Source organism: Aethalodelphis obliquidens, unplaced genomic scaffold (genome assembly GCF_003676395.1).
Source record: "Aethalodelphis obliquidens isolate GAN/ISIS:26980383/991018 unplaced genomic scaffold, ASM367639v1 scaffold73, whole genome shotgun sequence".
Taxonomy (NCBI): domain Eukaryota; kingdom Metazoa; phylum Chordata; class Mammalia; order Artiodactyla; family Delphinidae; genus Aethalodelphis; species Aethalodelphis obliquidens.
Window position 1 is genome coordinate 8,518,186 of NW_020838017.1, and position 20,180 is coordinate 8,538,365.

A 20,180-nucleotide genomic window follows, 5' to 3' on the forward strand; every position below is an offset into this window, starting at 1 on the left:
GGGGACACTAAAGTAAATGATATTGTGCTTTCAATTTCAAATTCTACTTGTTCACAGATAGCATATAGGAAAGCAATTAACTTTTTTATATTAATCTTGTATCCTGCAACTTTGCTATCATCACTTATAATCCAAGAATCTTTTTGTCAATTACTCCTGATGTTTTACACAATCATGTAGAAATAACACTGCAAACAAAGACAGTTTTATTTCTTCCCATTCAGTATAATTTTTTCCCTTTTCTTATCTTATTGCATTAAGTTGGACTTCCAGTATGATGCTGAAAAGCAATGGTTAGAAGGGACACTCCTTTTTTATCCTTTCTTAGAATTTCTACCTCTCTGCTTACGCTGTCCATCTATGCTTGCATGTTGTCTAGTTTCCCCATTAAAACCCTTAGTATATTAATCATAGTTCTTCTTTAAATTCCTGGTCTGATAATTCCAACATTCCTTCCACATTTGACTCTGGTTCTGGTGACTGCTCAGTCGCTTCAAATGGATTTTTTGCCTTTTAGATGCCTTGTAATTTTTTGTTGAAAGACAGACATGAAGCACTGGGTAAAAGGAACTGTGGTAAAGTAGTGGTATGGTGGGGAAGGGGGAGCATTCTATAGTCCTATGATTAGGTCTCAGTCTTCCAGTGACCCTAAACCTCTGGACTGTAAACTTCACCAATGCTTCTCAGTCCCCACCTCCCTTAGATGGGACAGGATGGCTGGAAGGGGCAGGAGTTATGTATTTCCCTTCCCCTACATGTATGGCTAGAAGGGCTCAAATTGAGTTTTTCCCTCCTCCCCTCCCCCTGCCCCGGTGGAAGACTAGAGCTGGCTGGTGTGGGGTATTTCCCTTCCGCCAGTTAGGTTAGGCTCTGGTGAAAGAGCTTCTCCCGAGGGCATACTTTGTTAAGAAGAGCACATGCACTGGTATATTTCAAAATGGTTTCTTTTTCGTTTCCCTGCTTCCAGCAGGGGGAATTTTTCTTCAATACTAACTGTGAAGATCGGGTAGAGCTCCTATGACTGGATTCTCTTGCAGTTTTTAACTCTCAGAGTTGTCCACCCTGAGCCTCCAGATTCAATTACAGTTTAGGTTTTCCTACCCTGGCACTGGTTCTTGCAGAGGTTTCCACTCCAGTGAGTTGTGATTCTCCGTATCTGCCTGTTTCTCAAATTTGGGAGACAGCAGTTTATCCTATGACCTATGACCTTACTTCTCTGAAGCATCTAAGAAGAATTGTTGATTTTTTAGTTTGTTCAGCTTTTCACTTGTTGTTAGAGTTGCAACTCCTAAGCTGCTTCTTACATCCCCGACTGGAAACCAGAGATTCTGAATTTTGAGACACATTTTTAATTAATGCTTTTTTTAATGAGTGCTTTGTATATTAAGAATATTAACCTTTGTTGGGTTTTACGAATGTTTTTCCCCAATTTGTCATTTGTCTTGAAATTTTATTTATACTGTTTTTTGAAGGCATAGGGTTTTTAAATTCTTATGCAATCAAGTCTATGAAATTTGCCTTTTTGGCTTCTGATTTTATGGCATGCTTTGAGAGGGCTTTCCATTATTATCATGATTTTATTACCTTCACGTTTTCTTTTTATACTTTCATGGTACTTTTAGTTTTTACAGTTACAGTTCTTATCCATCCAGAACTACTTTTTCTTCAGATTTTATTAAATGGCTACCTGGCTACCATAAAATCATTTACTAAATAAATCTATCATGTCCCAACTGATGTAATATTCTACCTTTATCTTAGACTAAATACCTATATACAATTGGGTCTCGTTCTAGACTTTACTCTTGGCCAAAAAACAAAACAAAACAAAACCTGGCAACAGAGATACGCCTCTAAAGGAACTGGATAGCTGGAGACAGGTGATAGAAGAAGACTAACAGACTAACTTTTCATTGTTCACCCTTTTGAATTTTATTCCGGGTGCTTTCAACTACCACTCAAAAACATCAACAAAAATTGTTTAAAGTTCTGCTTACTAGACATAACAGAATTATCAAATATTTCAGCTCTCTGTAAATGACATCATAACAACCCCCATATGCACCTGAATAATACCCGAAATCATAGATCTACCTTGATTTCAAAACTGGGAACTATGATTTAAATGAATAGTAAAAGTGCCTCAAATATGTCTAAATCCATAATCATTGTAAGCAAAGCTGCTACCTCAAATGTATAAGAACCTCAGATATGTGTTCCCTAGATCCAGCCATCACAGACATATTTTGCTTTCTTCATGGAATGTTAGCTAATAACTATCAAATACTTAATTCACAATCTAATCTTTCACCTAGGGGCAGGACAGGAATAAAGACCCAGATGTAGAGAATGGACTTGAGGACACGGGGAGGGGGAAGGGTAGGCTGGGACAAAGTGAGAGAGTGGCATGGACTTACATATACTACTAAATGTAAAATGGATAGCTAGTGGGAAGCAGCCGCATGGCACAGGGAGATCAACTCCGTGCTTTGTGACCACCTAGAGGCGTGGGATAGGGAGGGTGGGAGGGAGACGCAAGAGGGAGGAGATATGAGGATATATGTATATGTATAGCTGATGTTATACAGCAGAAACTGACACACCATTGTAAAGCAATTATACTCTAACAAAGATGTTAAAAAAAAAAAGAATCTAATCTTTCTATTCTAATGCAATCCAATTACTTTATTTTCAATATTATTTCTTATAATTTGATTTCAATGTCATCTGCCAAATTTGACCTCTGTTGTAACCATAATACCATAAAGCAAACTGGCTAAGACAAAAAACATTCATCTGGCAGCAGATGGAAAAACAACAGGTTTTGTCTTTTAAGTCATTCTCTTTAAGATCCTCTCCCTCACACTATTTTCTAAACAACTATGAAAGGTAGACTCATTTAGTCATTTTAGCCTTTCTATAAATAAAAATATTTTCAAGCACTTGAAAATACTCCTCCAACAGAAACGTGCAGGTGACCTAGTATTTAGTTTCAATAGCATCCTCATTAATTATATAGATTAGATACTATCTCTGTACCCTGTAATTCTCTCACTATCTGCTCTCCTAGATACTTTCCCACTCTCTTTTTTTTCCTAATAAATAAACTCCTTTAACATGTAGAAGACACATAATCCACATATCTCCCAGGAACTCTAAGTGAAAATGCAGAAGAGAAACCAATTCTTTTTAATAGTCTAATTACCCTTAGTTTTTAAAACCCCTTGCATTGGATCATCATAACATTATCAACCCCATTTAACAGGAAACAGATCAACCTGCCACATATCACATTACTGGCAATTAAAATAGGTCTCCTGATGTCCTTTGCCCTAAATATGCTGCATCCCACCATGATTAAACTCAATACCCAAAGAAAAGTCTTTGTAGAATACAATGACGGAAGTGCTCAAATGAATACTAGTAATATGTTTTTTAAAAATCAATTAAGTTTAGTATTTAAAGAAACAATTTTCCATCTTGTAAACAAGAAATGATCTCAAGTACACCAAAAGAGACCACGCTTTAAAAGGCAGCAGGTAATGTATTTCCTTTTCCCCCACTGTCTCCAGAGCCTTGTCTTACACCATGAAGCACTTACCTAATGGCCACGTACTACTAAATCTCAACTATACACCCACTACTAAAATCTGGGTACTTCCCATGTGAGACTTCTCCTCAGATGAAATTACTCTTTGTTTAGGCTAAGAGTTCTCAACCGTATCAGGCTTGATGTCCCCCTTTCATAAAATATTTTCTATCTTCTGCTTTATCACCCTGAAATGAAATTTAAAACAATCTCCCTACAGACTTCAAACAAACCCACGTATCCTAAATAAAATATGAATGGAAAAGCGAAATGAAAATCATTTAAAATAAGATAATATGTATTTCAATATATTAATCTTGAAACAAAACTGAACTAGAAGACATACAAGAGTAATTAGTAGCTAACCATGACAGCTATGAATGCAAAGTAGTTTGTGATGCAATTCTCCAAAACTGTAAACAACTCTTGATTAAGTTGTGAACGAAACAAATCTTTCTTTCGCACAGCAGTTGCATGGAAACAGACACTGGAAAATTCAGTCTCAGTTAAAACCATGGTTTATATGTAAAATGGAGGTTCCAGGTTCATATAATTACACGTATTACACAAATGTCAGGCAGGATATTCCTAAACCTTGCAGGACATGGGAACATTCTTTGTCCAGGACAGCCCGTGCATTTACAAAGAGTATATATATATATATATATATATATATATATATATATATATATAGCATCCCTGGCCCCCACCCATCAAATGCTAGTGGTTAGCCCCAATCACTCCAACAACCCCCCAAAAATGCCTCCCAACTTCCTCCTAGAGGGAACCCCCATCTGGACCCACTGCCTTAAACACAATTCAACTATCACAGTATAATGTAAAGAGCACTCGGGAAGCGTGGATTAGAGTTCCAGTTCTATCACCTATGCGTTATTTGGCCATTCAGTGAGCTCTCTAAACCTCAGTTTCCAGTGTACAAAACGGGAATAAACACTACCTAGGCTCTGAGTTGTAAAAGGTTGACTCCACAAATTGTCTGTAGCACAGGGTAGGTGGTTTCCAACACACGGCATATTGAGATGTGAAGAAGGGGGCTGTTGCAGATTGAGAGCAGCAAAAAGTGACATGAATGTGGAGGAGGTTGAAGATATAACAAGCATACAGGATGAAATTTAACACACAGCAGCCTACAGACATTTCAGAGAGCAGTGAGCAGTCCTATATATCTCAACAACCCCTGAAAGCATTAGTGTATTGTGATGCAGTGAAATAATATTCAGAATGATGACCCCTCCAAAATAAGAAGGCAAGAAAGACAGCTTTAAGAGACTTCCACTGTTCAAGGCTGAAATTTCATAAAGTTTTCATACTTAAGAGAGTGACTGTACTAAAAAACATTATTCAAACTTTTACTGGGCAATTACCCTATTCTAGACACTAGGAAAACACAAATAACTAATATACCATACCTGTCCTTAAACATTTTACCATCCAGTAGATTAGGCATAGGTAAAACATAACCATTATATAAAGCAGAATGACACAGGTATTAAATAGATATTCAAGTAATAAATTCTGGGGACCTAGAGAAAATTATGAATAACTATGAAAATCAAGGACATCTTCATGGCAGAGCACACTGAAAAACTCTGACAGGTAGAGAATGGGACGCAAATCATTAAATAAAAAATGAAGTCTGGGCATAGGCACTGAGGGTGAAAATACAGCTTGGTTCAGAGAAAAATGGTAGGGAAAGGGTACTTTAGAGGTTGGGAGGGCAGTAAAAATTAAGGCTGTAAAAAACATTTCAGGACCTGTTTACGGAGGAATCTGAATGCCATTCAAGTAACTTTGAGTTTTACTGGGCAAGAGAATTTTCCAGAAAACTGGTGCTTATGTGGCACATGTGATCCCCAAATAATGTTGAATAATGGCCAAAAATAAGATTCTGAACAAATGCAAATTTTCATTAGTGAGATCCCTGAAATTAAAATATACTTTCTAAATATGGGTAAATAAGCAAAAGAACCTAACCCAAGAGCAGAAAGCAGTTTCTGATTTCATTCCTTAAATAATGAAAATATTATTAAATGTATTGAATCTGGGACCTTAAAAGAATTCAAAACAATCTTATATTTGCTTTTGATTTTCTCCCAAGCAAGTGGGAGAACTTTCTAAACATGTATTTAGCATGCTTTATGTCATCCCTGGAAGGCAGGAGGTAAGCTGTAGTATTATCAGCCTCTTTTTACTATGGGGAAACTGAGGAACAAAAAGAATAAATTAGAGTATGGTCACAAAATAAGTTGTTATATTTCCTGGGGCTTTCAACTTTCAATTAAAGGCTTAAAGCGCCCATTTCATCCTTTATTCTTCGTACCATCTGAATACTAGAATTATCTTTTATCATCGTCTTAACAGAAAAAAAAATAAGATGATAATTAAACTTTAAGATCACTTTCTCGACTTGGTACTGCCACCAAAAAAAATCAGATTTTAAATTCTGTCTCCTTAAATTATCATACCTGAAAGAGCTGTAAGGTGTAAGCAGTAATCCAACCTCCCCAAAAATAGACAGCTGTAAATAGCATGACAGGTCAGGAATCCTAGGCCCAACTTTTACTTTGAGTATCTAGCAGGTCAGAGGTGTGTTTGTAAAACAGGCTTTGCAGATGTTGTGATGGAAAGTTGCCTTAAGAGGCCCAGAACAGTGGTATCTATACACCCACTACTGCAAACTTGAAATCCAATGCTTTCCTCCTTCTGCCCCTCCCTGCACTGCACCACGCACCAGAAGACTCCTGATACACACAGGCCTGTGCAAAGATCCTCCCGACGTTTGCCTTAAAATGCGGTACTTTGAGGACGTCCAGGGCCTCAGTGAACAGTGAGAACACCGGATGTGGCTAAACACATCTCAAAATCTCTCCTCTCCAGAATCTAGGGCCTGGTCTAGAGGATTCTATCGGACACAGAGTTGCTGCTACTATTTTGCTTTTCACACAGGCACTCACAACCCCTATCCACACGTCCCCTTCCTCAGCCTCCGCCTCCCCCCCCCCCCCCACGCCCCCCGCGCCACGCCAGGTGGACTTCCCAGGGACAGAAGGGGCAGGAAGAGGGAAGTGAGAGCCCAGATATCCGAGCCACAACGCCATCCGGCGCGGGCCGGGGTCCCGCCAGCCCAGCCCCCGGAGCCCGGCAACCCAGACCTGGCCTCGGCCAACGCGCCGCCGCCGCCGCCGCCGCCTATCAGCGGAGCGCAGGGGCGGGACTGGCTGGCTCGGCGGCGGCTCCGCCGGCGGGCGGGGACGGGCGGGGGACCGACCGCAGCGCAGCTCGGGCCGCCGCGCGCAGACACGGGGCCCAGCTCCCGAGGGCGCCAGCGCGGCCCCGGGGAGCGCGAGGAGCCGGCGAGCGCGCGGCCTGCCGTTGGCGGCCTGGTCCGCCACGCTTGGCGCCCACCCGCCCCCGAGGTGGGGTCCAAGCCCCCGGGAAGATGGTGTCCTGGATCATCTCCAGAGCCGTGGTGTAAGTGCCGCTCACTGCGCCCCCGAACCCCCCACGCGAGGCCCGGGGGAAGGGTGGGGGGGGGCTAGGAGCCAGGAGGAGAAGGCAAGGCCGGGGCCTGGGCGGGGTGGGCTGGCCTGGCCTCGGGCCTGCCCGGGGTCTGGGAGCCCTCGGCCTCCTCACCCTAGTCCACGTCGCTGCGGGGCTCCCTGCGTCGGCGGAGGGCCCGGCGGCTGCGGCGCGGCCGGGCTGCGTGCAGCTCGTCTGCCCTGCTCCCCGGCGCTGGGTGGGCAGGCGCGCAGGGCAGGCGGCGCGCGCTCCCCGCTCCCGCTCCCCGCGCTGCGCGGCACCGCCCTGCGGGCCCGGGAGCGGCGCGCCTGGCGGCGGCGCCCTGCGCAAGCTCCTCAGAAACTGAGCGCGGGAGGCTCCGCGATCCTCCTGAGGATGCCGTGGCAGCGCCGAGCCTTTGTATCGTGCGTTGCGGGTCTCCCAGGGTGGCTGATCACGTGTGGTAGGAGGAGAGATTTGTCTAAAAATCCGAGACCGCTCCCAGCTCAGATCCTTGGGAAGGGTCTCAGGTGCCTCGAGGTTTACAGCTTATCGAGAAAGGAGCTCATTATTGAATGGTGACACTCGCCTGTTCGTCCAGACCCCAGAATTTGGCCCTATCTTAGTGGAAATATTTGCAAAGGGATTGAGAGGCTGCAGGTGCCTGTTGCCTTTGTTCAAATTATCGGTTCATTGTGTTTTTACCAACAAGTGCTACGGGCCCGTAAGAAAAAAAATTAGTTGAGTGGTGGTGTTTACTCTGTAAAGGTATTTGTTGGGTTTCAATTTAATTTCCTCCCATCCTCCCTGACTTAACCTCCTCCTCGAAAACAAAAGTCACGAAGTAAACAATGACGTAGTTACAGCCAGGGGCCCGTGGATTCATTAATCATGATGTCTGTAGGAGTAGTATTATCTCTGTACCTTTATGAAATGTTTTTATGAGGTGGTAGGCTTCTCTGATTAGCTTTATAATGTGGGAAAAGTAGCATTACCAGATTTTTAATTTATTTCTCAATGGGGAAAAGGAGCTAATTTTTCTGTTGGGTTTTTTGTTTTTTGTGTGTGTTTTTTGGAGAGTGAATTAATCGCTTAGTAGCCCTGTTTAACCTGATTTACAGTAGTATTCAAAATGTGTTATTTGATTGTCTTAATCAGTTTTTTCTTCCTCGGTATAGTTTTTAGCTTTAAAGCTTCAGAGTGTCCCATGTTCATCTGTACAAAACTAAAACTCAAAAAATGAAAGCATAGCAAAGATGTCTTAAGTTGTTTTGTGTTTTTTTTTAGCCTTTTGGGGCCTTCTTTGAGCCTACATTTTCATCACACAGACATACCTTTCCAGACCTAGAAGATGTCTATCAATTGTTGTGTCAGCACCTAGGAAATCAAGTATCCCATTAAGACATTTTTTTTTTTATTCTCTGGGTTCCTTTAACCAGTTCTTTAACTGACAGAAAATTGTGAAGCACTTTTAGTTTTCATTACTGAAAATCAGATTTTTGATTTTGATCATTAACTATGAGTATGAGTGTCTTTTCTAGGTGCTATCTAGAACACAGAGGTTATTAACACATAACTGATCTTAATGGAACTGCCAGTTGGAATACACCGATACCTGCAGTACAGGTCAAGTCTTCTAAGAGTTACACCCAGAGCTATAGAGTTTAGACAAGGAAGGGAATATATCTGGTTGGAGAATCAGAAAAAGCAAGGGAGATTACATTTGAGATGGGCCTTAAAGGACAGACCGAAATTGGACAGCCAGAGATGAAAATGGAGAGGATTCCAGATAAAGGGATCACTGTGAGCCAAAGAACAGAGGAGGGAAAGCCCAGATTAGTTACCTAGGACTTAAGAGACTGAGGAGAGAGAAAGCTGGAAAGGTAGGCTGGGGCCTGTTTTCAAGGAATTTCATGAAGAATTGATAGCTATTATTAGGCAGCAATGGCCTTGCTTTAGAAGATTCTCTCCCTGTGTGAGATGGTTGTGAATGGAGAGACTCTGAAAATGGGGAGACCACTTAAGGGGTTCCCTAACTGGAGAGAGAGGATTAAAACCCGCAATGCTAGAACCTACAGAATTGAAAGTGTGAGGAAAAGGAAAGGGAGCAAAATAGTGAGGGAGAAAAGGTCATGGGAAGGTGTTTATCAGGTGTCTGGAAATGTATTTCATGAGCCCTTGAACAACTAGCGTATTAAAAAAGAGCACTTGGGGCTTCCCTGGTGGCGCAGTGGTTGAGAGTCCGCCTGCCGATACAGGGGACATGAGTTCGTGGCCCAGTCCGGGAAGATCCCATATGCCGCGGAGCGGCTGGGCCTGTGAGCCATGGCCGCTGAGCCTGCGTGTCCTGAGCCTGTGCTCCACAAAGGGAGAGGCCACAACAGTGAGAGGCCTGCGTACCGCAAAAAAAAAAAGCACACTTGTCAGGGAATATAACCATCATTATATTTTGCCCCTACTCTCTAAGCACTGAATGTTTTCTACTCCCTTGATCACCCATAACAGCACAAAGGATCAACCCCCAGGGTTTACACAAACTTGGAAACCTTTTTCACACCAGCAGATAGATTAACTACATTCTTTCTAATCTACTGGAACAGCCAGCTAATCCTCAGCCTGAAGAAAGATCAGACAGTTCTCTCAACATGAACCTCTGGTGGCATGTGCGGGGAACATAAGGACCCTCTTTAACCAGAGCTCCCTGTGTGCATGAGCACTTTCTCCCCAAGCCCTGTGGCAGACCATTTCTGGGAAGAGCAGTGACTTGGTTATCAGACCTGGATGCCAGTTAATAACTGCATGGTCCTGGGCAACATACTAAACCTGAGCTTCATTGTTCTTGTCTTAAAATGGTTATAATATTTACCTCCTTGAAACTGTTGTAAAGATTAAATTAGTTTAACTAAAGCACACCAAATGTGGTGCTTGGCATTTGTTGTGCCCTTAAAACGTAATATGTACATAGATTTTTTTTTTTTTTTAACAAGGAAGAAGAGTAAGATGGTATAGCAAGAAGTATCATTGGACTATGATTCTCATTATTGTTATCATTGAGAACCTGGAATTTAGAACTAGCTTTGGTTGTATTAACCAGCTGAATGACCTTGAGTCAACCTGTCACTGATAGTAGACCTCCGTTTCTTACTCTGTAGAGGTAGAGGGATCTGGTAGTCTCCAAAATCTTTTTAAGATTTTTTTGACGTGGACAGTTTTTAAAGTTTTTATTGAATTTGTTACAATATTGCTTATGTTTTATGTTTTGGTTTTCTGGCTGCGATCGAACCCGCATCCCTGCATTGGAAGGCCAAGTCTTAACCACTGGACTGCCAGTGAAGACCCTCCAAACTCTTTTGTACAGCTGTAGCATTCTGTGATGCTATGAGAGGATTTTCATTTTTTTTCCAGTCTGTTTAAAATCAACTTACCTTAATTTTACAGGCAAAATGGAAAGGTTAGTTAGCAATTATTAAGGGATAGTAATCTGAGACTACCAAATGATAGTATATGTGATACAATATGTGATACCCATAACCTTACCTTTTAAAACATGATTCTTAGAAGTTGAGGGAAACCCCATTTTCTACCTTTTCTTAATTTGTGTATACAGCATAGATTGTGGTGAAGATCAGGACTAAAGACTGATTGCCTGAATTCAAATATCAGCTCTGCCATTTAGTATTGGCTGTAGCCTACCCCATAAGATTAAATGTGCTCGCATACAATAATGTCCATTCTCCATCATCAGGTAGATGGTAAGTATTCAGTAACTGTTAGTAGTTGTTATTAGAACAAGGAAGAACGTATTTCACTCTAGTCCCAGCATACTGAATGTTTAAACTATTTTCAATTTACATTTTTCTTTCTGTCTCTTTGTGTAGGTGACATACTTGTAATTAAGAGTATAGTAAAATATTTTTTACACTGCCATTAATTGTTATATGGTAAGCATCGTCTGTGTTGCTCTGAAATCTTATATCTTCTATTTGATCAGGGCAGTATTCATAATTTTCATAGCCATTCTTCTATGTTTTAATTTTCCTTTTAGATCATTTCTAATATCTCATTATCATAGGTAATGCTACAATGTAATTATAGTGCTGCAATGGACATCATTCATATATACTTTTTAGTATTTCCTTAGGATAATATCCAAGAGGACTATTTCTGAGTCAAAGGCTATAAATATTTTTATGACCATTGATACCGATTTCCACATTGCTGTCCAGAAGGATATTAGTATTTTTCACTGCCACCAACAATGTATGAGTACTGTCTTTATGACAGTGTAGCCAGACTAGGAGGCTTTAATCTTTTTTATACTTTCCTAATGAATATAACAGATTTCACTGTTTTCTTTTGCATTTTGTTTCTTATTTGCAAGGTTTAATATCTGTTCTAATATTTATTATATCACATATTGTGCAAATAATCTTTATGCACTTTACGCATTTATCTCTTGGTTAGCTAATAATTTACTTGTTTGTCTGAGCTCCTTACATAATAAAGAAATTAACCTTAAATCCTATTTGATGCAAGTATGTTTCTCAATCTAACCGTACTTCTCTTTAGATATTTTACTTTTACTTATATAGAGAGTTTACAGTTTAAACACAGTTCACAGTTCAACTTGTTCATTTTTTACTTTGTGATTTCTTTTTCACTTCTAAAGTATTTACTCCAGATATTTGATTAGCACTACTTTCTCATACAGAATTAGATAAATTTGGAGAATTCCTTTTAAATTCCATAAATCTGCATTTCCCTTTTTACATCTTAAACACATTTTAATTTTCCTTTTACCATAATTTTATTATCTGGCAGTACTAGTAAAACCTAAGTCTTCTTTCTTTAATTGATCCTCTTCCATTATAGTTAATGGGTATCTTTAGAGTCTAAATTAACATACCTAAAAAACCATACTCCAGCAGTTTTCCCCTTTCTTTCCAACTTCATCTGTTTTCCCTCTCTGCTAGATCTTTCTTGTCAGCATGCAAACATGCTATTATTGCTCCCATCTTTTTTTTTTTTTTTTTTAAATTGCGCGGGCCTCTCACTGTTGTGGCCTCTCCCGTTGCGGAGCACAGGCTCCGGAGGCGCAGGCTCAGCGGCCATGGCTCACGGGCCCAGCCGCTCTGCGGCATGTGGGATCTTCCCAGACCGGGGCACGAACCCGTGTCCCCTGCATCGGCAGGCAGACTCTCAAGCACTGTGACACCAGGGAAGCCCCTATTGCTCCCATCTTAAAAAAAAAAACAAAAAAAAAACCTCTTTCAGCCTACTATACTTTTCATCTCATTTACCCATTTCTCTCCCTCTCTTTAAAGCAAAAAACTCCTCAAAAGAATAGTCTATACACAGTTTCTCCACTTCCTCTCCTTTGGGTCACTCTCGAACCCCTACCGTTTGGGCTTTGCCACCAACCACTCCACTAAAATTACCTTTCTGTAAGTCAGCAGTGACCTCCACGTGGCCAAACTGGCCCTCATCTGACTTAGCAGCAGCTTTTCATACAATTGCTCATTCTCTCCTTGTAGTACTAGCTTCACTTGGATTCCCAGAAACCTTGCTTTTTTTGTTTTCTTTGTAACTCACTGGCCACTCCCTGCCCAGTCTCCCTTGCCACACTCCTCCACATGCCCTGAATTACTAAAGTTGATGTGTCCAGGGGCTCAGTTCTTAAACCTTTTTTCTCTTCTATCTACACACCTATGAGGACTCTTGCTAATTTATATCTGCAACCCAGACCTCTGCTGAACTCATGATCATATACATTTTTAAATGCTTACTTAACTCTACTTGGAAACATCTAGAAGTCATCTTGAACTTAAGATATCCAAAACTGAACTCCTGAATTTCCTTTTTGATCTGACTTTGGCAGCCTGCCCCAGCTCAATTAATGACAACTCAGTCCTTCAGTAGTTCAAGCCAAAAACCTTGGCATCATCCTTGATTCTTCTTTTTCTCTTGTTCCCTGCATTAAATACTACAGTAAATCTTGTTGACTCTACCTTCAAAATATACCCAGCATCCACGCAGTTCTCACCACCTTTACTTACGTTACCTTAGTCCAAGCCAGCAATCATCTCTGAAATGTATTGTTACATTTTGTATTGTTACAAAAGCAACCTGTTTCTACACTTGTGTACGTGTTGGTTAAGATTATGACAGGATTAATGAAAAAGATCTTGAGTAATTTTTAAATCCTTGGGAACTTTGAGTGCAGTCACAATTTACTAGTGATATTTTTCTTCCTTCATATATGCTTTAAATATTTTTAAATGGTTGTAAAATCTCAATGATGGCTAAAATAGTTTCTTTCAATTAGGTTAAGGTAGATTTTAACTTTATTTACCAGTTTTGATGAGCTCCATCATGTAAATGTTCATGAGTTGTGCCTAGGAATAGGATACTTGCTGCTCTTAGACCATGGGAAATAAGGAAAATAGGAGCCATGATTTTTTCAAGGAAATTGGACAAGTTAAAAATCTTAAACATGTAATTTGTTGTGAAGGTCCTGAAAGAGGTCATTTTTGCTTAAGACAGAAAACACATCCTAAACTGTTGGGTCTTGTTTTCATTGCATAGGCCAGAACTTCCAACAAGATTCCTTTATTAGCCTTCATTTCAGAAACAATTTGCTTTTGTCCATTTTTTGTCACTGCTGCTATATTAGCTATTTCTTTTTCCACTAGATTTTTTTAACCCTTTTAGGGTAGAGATTTTTATATTCTGTTCTTTCAGTATAGATTTAAATGTTTAAACAGTACATTACAATAATAATAGCATAAGTGGGTAACTTAAATGTCTTAAATAAATACGATATTACTGTTTTGGTCATCACATGGAAAAAGATTACTGCTGAGTCTCTGTTAGCAGAACATGAGCTTATTTGTATGTCATTGATTATGCATTTGCCCTAAACTACCCCTTTCATAGCATTTTTTGAAGTTAATTGAAAGGTTAAAGATAAAAATTATTGTTATAAGTGTCTTTATTTTTACAAAACTGTCTGTTAAGGGTTTAAGCGTATTTACCTCTATTACTAAAGTAAACTTACCAGCTTCAGTCATGTTGGAATTACAGAGCCCACTATGACTAAAAATCTGGTGAGATGGCATACTCACTAAGATACTGTGGACAGAGACAGCAGTAGCAGTTGGAATGAAATTATTTAACCATGGCTAAAGATTATTTGAAGAGCAGACTAGCTAATGTTGGAATATTATACAGCTGTTCATATCTATATTCAAAGTATTTTTTATTTCATTTGAAGATCCTTTAAATATGTCAGCGTTTCTTAACCTAGCACTATTGACATTTTGGACTGGATAATTCTTTCTTGTGGGGGCTGTCCTGTGCATTGTAGACAGTGTAGCAGCATCCCTGGCCTCTCTTCGCAAGACGCCAGTAGCACCCGCACAGGTTTAAGAGCCGAAAGTGTCTCCAGGTGTTGCCTGGCTCTCTTGGAATGGTCCTCTACCACATACAGTCTGCTCAGCATCCCCATCGGAAAATGGCTTTGTCGTTTACTCTTTGCTGCTTCTATGGGAGAAATTATAGGCCATAATAATATATGGAAATTCATAAGCATCTTAGGATATCGCTTAAGAATTTTCTGTATAAAATACTGTTGCGGATCAATCTGTCATAATTTTTTATTACTTATTTCAAAATTAATTTCTATTTCAGTATTTACAGAGAAATTCCCCACATTGATGAAAATCGCTGTTACGGTACACTTTGAAAATAATTTTTTTTTTTTTTTTTGCGGTACGCGGGCCTCTCACTGTTGTGGCCTCTCCCGTTGCAGAGCACAGGCTCCGGCCGCGCAGGCTCAGCAGCCATGGCTCACGGGCCTAGCGGCTCCACAGCATGTGGGATCCTCCCGGACGGGGGCACGAACCCGTGTCCCCTGCATCGGCAGGCGGACTCTCAACCACTGCGCCACCAGGGAAGCCCTGAAAATAATTTTTATAATCACATATTCTGCATATCACTCTTATAGTCCTTCTTTTCTAAATTTATGAATGAAATGTGGTTTACAAGTTACAGTTTTCCTGGTCCTAGATTAGGATTTGAATACAGAGCCAAAGGTTACAAGTATGTTGCTTCCTTTACTATTAACAGTGTCATCAACTCTGCAAAAGCAGAGCTACCAAAGAAAAATCGTGAAAACGAAAGTCATAGGAAAAATCTAAACATAATAGACTTGTGCTGGCCAGAAATTCAGAGTATAATTTCAGAATGTATTCAAATATATCATTGCTGAGAGCATTAATATTTTCAATAATGATATGTCCATTTTAGGAAAGAATTATTCTCACTCATAAAGAAAACCAAGCAATTTGGCTGTGGAAAATTTCCTTAACCTTTTGTCATGTCACATTTCTGAGTAATGTATTAGTTTTCTAGGGCTGCTACAACAAAGTACCACCAAGTGGATAGCTTAAACAAAAGAAAATTATTGTGTCAACAGGGTTCTTCCTTCTGCAGTCTGTGAGGGAGAATCTGTTGCATATCTCTCTCCTAGTCTGGTGTTTTATTGGCCTTCTTTGTGTTCCTTGTCTTGTAAATCATCACCCTAATCTCTGCTTTCATCTTCACCTGGCATTCTCCCTTTGTGCCTGTCTCTGTGTCCAAATTTCCCATTTTTATAAGGAGACAAGTCATACTGGATTAGAGCTCACCCTAATTACCTCATTTTAACTAGATTACCTCTGTAAAGACCCAATCTCCAAATAAGGTCACCATATCTTTTTTAGGGGGACACAACAATCTCTTTTATATATCTTGAGGAAAACTAGTATATGGCAAGGAATAATTTGAGGGATTGGATTAGAAAAGTAGGGGAAAAAACTAACAAAATAGCTGTCTTAATATAATTTGAGTTGTCACATGGGAGAAGGAATACCGATTTTTCTATCTTAACTGTGAAATGCAAGGCTAGAGCAATAGGTAGATGTTATAGGGAAGATAATTTAATTCAGTGTTAGGGAAAACTTTCTAACACCTGGAGTTGTTCAACATTGAGACTGACAGTCTCATGAGAGCAGTGTGTTCTCCATCACTGGAGGCATGAAAGGGAGAGTAGAAAGCTAGTTAAAGATCTTGATTATATTACTTGTATCCTTCCTATGGAGAATCGTAGATGAAGTACTGTGAAGCATTTTGTATTTAATAAAACTACTTAGATATTTAAATGAATACATTAACCTTGTATTACAACAATATCAAGAATAATTAATAAACAGCATTGTTTGGCATTAAAAAAACAGCGTGATTATGTACAGCAATTATATGCTAAAGCTTCTAGTAATGTGACACTTTTTCATTGTCAAAGTGTGATCAATCTTAATGGCTCCCCAAATTTGGAATGCGCTTTCACCAAAACTGTGAAGTGGATAAACTGACTTTATTCTATGAAGACACCATCACACTGATACCAAAACCAAAAATACCACCAAAAAAGAAAATTACAGGCCAATATTCTTGATGAATATAGATTCAGAAATCCTCAAGAAAGTATTAGCAAACTGAATCCGATAACACTTAAAAAAAAGAATATATACCATGACCAAGTGGGATTCATCCCAAGTTCACAAGGATGGTTCAACATATGCAAATAAGTCAATGTAATACACCACATTAACAAGAGAAAAGTCAAAAACCACATGATCATCTCAATAGATGCAGAAAAAGCACTTGACAAAATTCAGCATCCATTCATGATAAAAACTCTTACCAAAGTGGGTATAAGAGAGAACATATCTCAACATAATAAAAGCCATTTATGACAAACCCACAGCTAGTATAATACTCAATGGTGAGAAGCTGAAAGCCTTCCCACTAAAATCTGGAACAAGACAAGGATGCCCGCTCTCGCCACTTCTATTCAACATAGTGTTGGAAGTCCTAGCCACAGCAGTCAAACTAGAAAAACAAACAAAAGAGATTTCCCGGGCTTCCCTGGTGGCGCAGTGGTTGAGAGTCCGCCTGCCAATGCAGGGGACACGGGTTCGTGCCCCGGTCTGGGAAGATCCCACATGCCGCGGAGCGGCTGGGCCCGTGAGCCATGGCCGCTGAGCCTGCGCGTCCAGAGCCTGTGCTCCGCAACGGGAGAGGCCACAACAGTGGGAGGCCCGCGTACTGCCAAAAAAAAAAAAAAAAAAAGTGATTTCCCTGGTGGTCCAGTGGTTAAGGCTCCATGCTCCCAATGCAGTGGGCCCAGGTTCCATCCCTGGTCAGGGAACTAGATCTTGCATGCTGCAACTAAGACCCGGTGCAGCCAAATAAATTTTTTTTTTTTAATTGGAAGGGAAGGGGTAAAATTGTCACTATATGCAGATGACATGATACTATATATAGAAAACCCTAAGGACTCCACACAAAAACTACTAAATCTAATAAATGAATTCAGCAAAGTAGTAGGATTCAAGATTAACATTCAGAAATTGGTTGCATTTTGTTGTACTAACAATGAAATGTCAGAAAGGGAATGTAAAAAAACAGTACCTTTTAAAATCACACCAAAAAAGTAAAATAAAATACCTAGGAATAAACCTGACCAAGTAGAGGTCAAAGACTTACACGCTAGAACTATAAAACATTAAAAATGGATCAACTGGGGCTTCCCTGGTGGCGCAGTGGTTGAGAGTCCGCCTGCCGATGCAGAGGACACGGGTCCGTGCCCCGGTCCGGGAGGATCCCACATGCCGTGGAGCGGCTGGGCCCGTGAGCCGTGGCCGCTGAGCCTGCGTGTCCGGAGCCTGTGCTCCGCAGTGGGAGAGGCCACAGCAGTGAGAGGCCCGCGTACCGCAAAAAACAAACAAACAAAAAATGGATCAACTGATTTTTTTTCTTTAACATTTGAGAGTCCCTCAAGAACAATGAGCAGTAGATACCCATGAGTGCTGACTTAAAGAATATGGGAATAGAACAAACTTAGTGATATTTGCCTGATGGGTGTCATTACAGCCATGATCAGTTCTTCACTGCTTTGTGCCTGTGTTTTCTATGGGAACACTGACCAATCTCACTGTTGCTGAACAAACTTCCCAGTTGTTCATTTGATGTTTGTTTATTTGCATTATATTTTTTAATCATTAATTTTCATCAACCTTAGTTTCTATTTCTGATTTTCTGAAATATGGGGCCTTTCAGTTTTCACTTTGTAAACCTAGGCTAATTTTGCCAATATAAATGATAATGGTTTTAAGGTGTTTAATGGATCATGAATGTATAGGACAAAGTGTTCTCTAAAGATATACCTCTCGGTCCATATAAAAGAGACTTGCTAGTGTATAAATCTTAATCTAAAAATATTAAAGTGTTAAATAAAACTATATGAGAAACGTGGTCTGAAAGCTTTGTGTAAAGATATTGTGAAAGGATATCTGGTCTTCTTCTTGCGAAGTAAAAGTTTCAAATATGCAAGTTAGAAATAAACTTTCCCCCCCCCACAAAGTTTATGCATTGTTATTATGATTAAATATTTTTTAGGAACTTCTAAACTCTACATCTTGTTTTATATGGTAAATAAATGTGATGCAAATACTACTTTATTTCAATCGGTCTTCTCTAAGTTTAAGAAATAAACTGTACTGTCCATCGGTAGGGGATTAAGAGATACAAACTATGTATAAAATAAGTAAGCTACAAGGATATATTGTACAACAGAGAATATAGCCAATATTTTATAACTGTGAATGTGGTATAACCTTTGAAAACCATAAATCACTGTGTTGTACACCTGAATCTTATATAATATTATCCATCAACTATACCTCAAAAATAAATACATAATTTTTTAAAAAGAAATTAAATGTACTGTCTTCCAGTAACTCTGTACCCAATTACCTTAAATGTTTGCTGGTGACAAATTCTTATAGTGCTTTAACTAAAATAACTCACCTAAAAGTAAGATGAGTTCAACATAGCTGGTAAACCATTTTAAGAGTAATAGTTATAATTATTATAACTATTTAGTTATAATAGTTATAATTATTATAATAGTTATAAAAGAGACCTGGGTTACCTTGAGTGACTGAGAAGTATAAAGGAAATGCTGAATATCATATAACCTGTAACCTAAAAATGGCACTGCCTATCTAAATATGTGATAAGAGGAGGAACTGCACGAGGAAGGAAAGCATTCAGTTTCTTCCTTTGAAGAATTCAGTTTTGGTCCCCCACTTCAAAGTATGTCATCACTGGCTCTTGTCCTCTCTTTTATGCTTTCCTCACCTTTTTGTCTAGTTTTACTCTTTTTCCCTTCACTCTCAGTAAAGGTGAGGAGAGAATGGAATGGTCTCTGTCATGTGCAGAGATACAGTAATTTAAAAGGGTATAAATATAATCTATAGTCTCCACACCAACAGAGAAAAAAAGAGGATAAAGGGATATAAAAGACCAAAATAAAGGGGACAAGGTGTGGGAGACATATGGACAAAAAAAGATAGTAGAAATGGGTTCAAAAATATCAATAGAGACAATAAATGTAAACAGATTACATTTTTCTGTTAAAAGACAGACTGTAACACTGGGAAAAAACCTATAAAGTTACAAAATGTGATTGAAAGATAAAAGAAGTTCTAAATAAATGGATAGCTCATAATAATGGATCAATATTAGTTGATGATGATCAATTCTTCCCAAATAGATCTATGAATTCTCTGAAATTCCAACAGGATTTTTTGGTTTTGTTTCATGAAACCTGATAGACTATCTGTAGTTCATAGGAAAGAACAAAAGCTCAGGAATCAATAAGATAGCAGCAAAGAACAGGGAAGGAAAACTTGTCCTGTTATATATCAAGATTAATTATAATGTTGTAGTGATTGAGACAGTGTAGTACTGTATTGGTGCAGTGCTTGACAATAGACTTAAGGAAACACAATCAAGAATCCAGAAACTAAATGATGCCTATAAGGAAATCTGATATGACAGAAGTAGTATTCAAAATCAGTGAGCAAGGATGGATAATTAAATAGTGTTGTGACAACTTGGTTATCTCTCAGAAAAAAGAATGAGACTACAGCCTTACTTCACAGCAAGCTCAAAAATAAATTACCAG

At 39.5% G+C, this 20,180-nt stretch overlaps 2 protein-coding genes across 6 annotated transcripts in view; one reads left to right on the forward strand and one right to left on the reverse strand.

Annotated features, from left to right (window-relative positions):
* Positions 1-7,360, reverse strand: part of JMJD1C (jumonji domain containing 1C) — a 308,347-nt gene extending 300,987 nt beyond the window's left edge. The window contains exon 1 of the mRNA XM_027091871.1: positions 7,244-7,360. The gene's annotated coding sequence lies outside the window, so the exon portion shown is untranslated. The remainder of the gene's footprint in view (positions 1-7,243) is intronic.
* The window catches only part of REEP3 (receptor accessory protein 3), a 99,169-nt gene continuing 85,855 nt past the window's right edge, over positions 6,867-20,180 (forward strand). For 2 of the 5 annotated variants that reach the window (XM_027091877.1, XM_027091878.1), the window contains exon 1: positions 6,925-7,081. In XM_027091877.1, coding sequence (XP_026947678.1) covers positions 7,050-7,081 — 32 coding nt within the window. In that variant the 5' untranslated portion in view covers positions 6,925-7,049. Of the gene's footprint in view, positions 7,082-20,180 lie in introns of all 5 variants that reach the window. The other 3 variants (XM_027091880.1, XM_027091881.1, XM_027091879.1) reach the window with 3 other exon arrangements.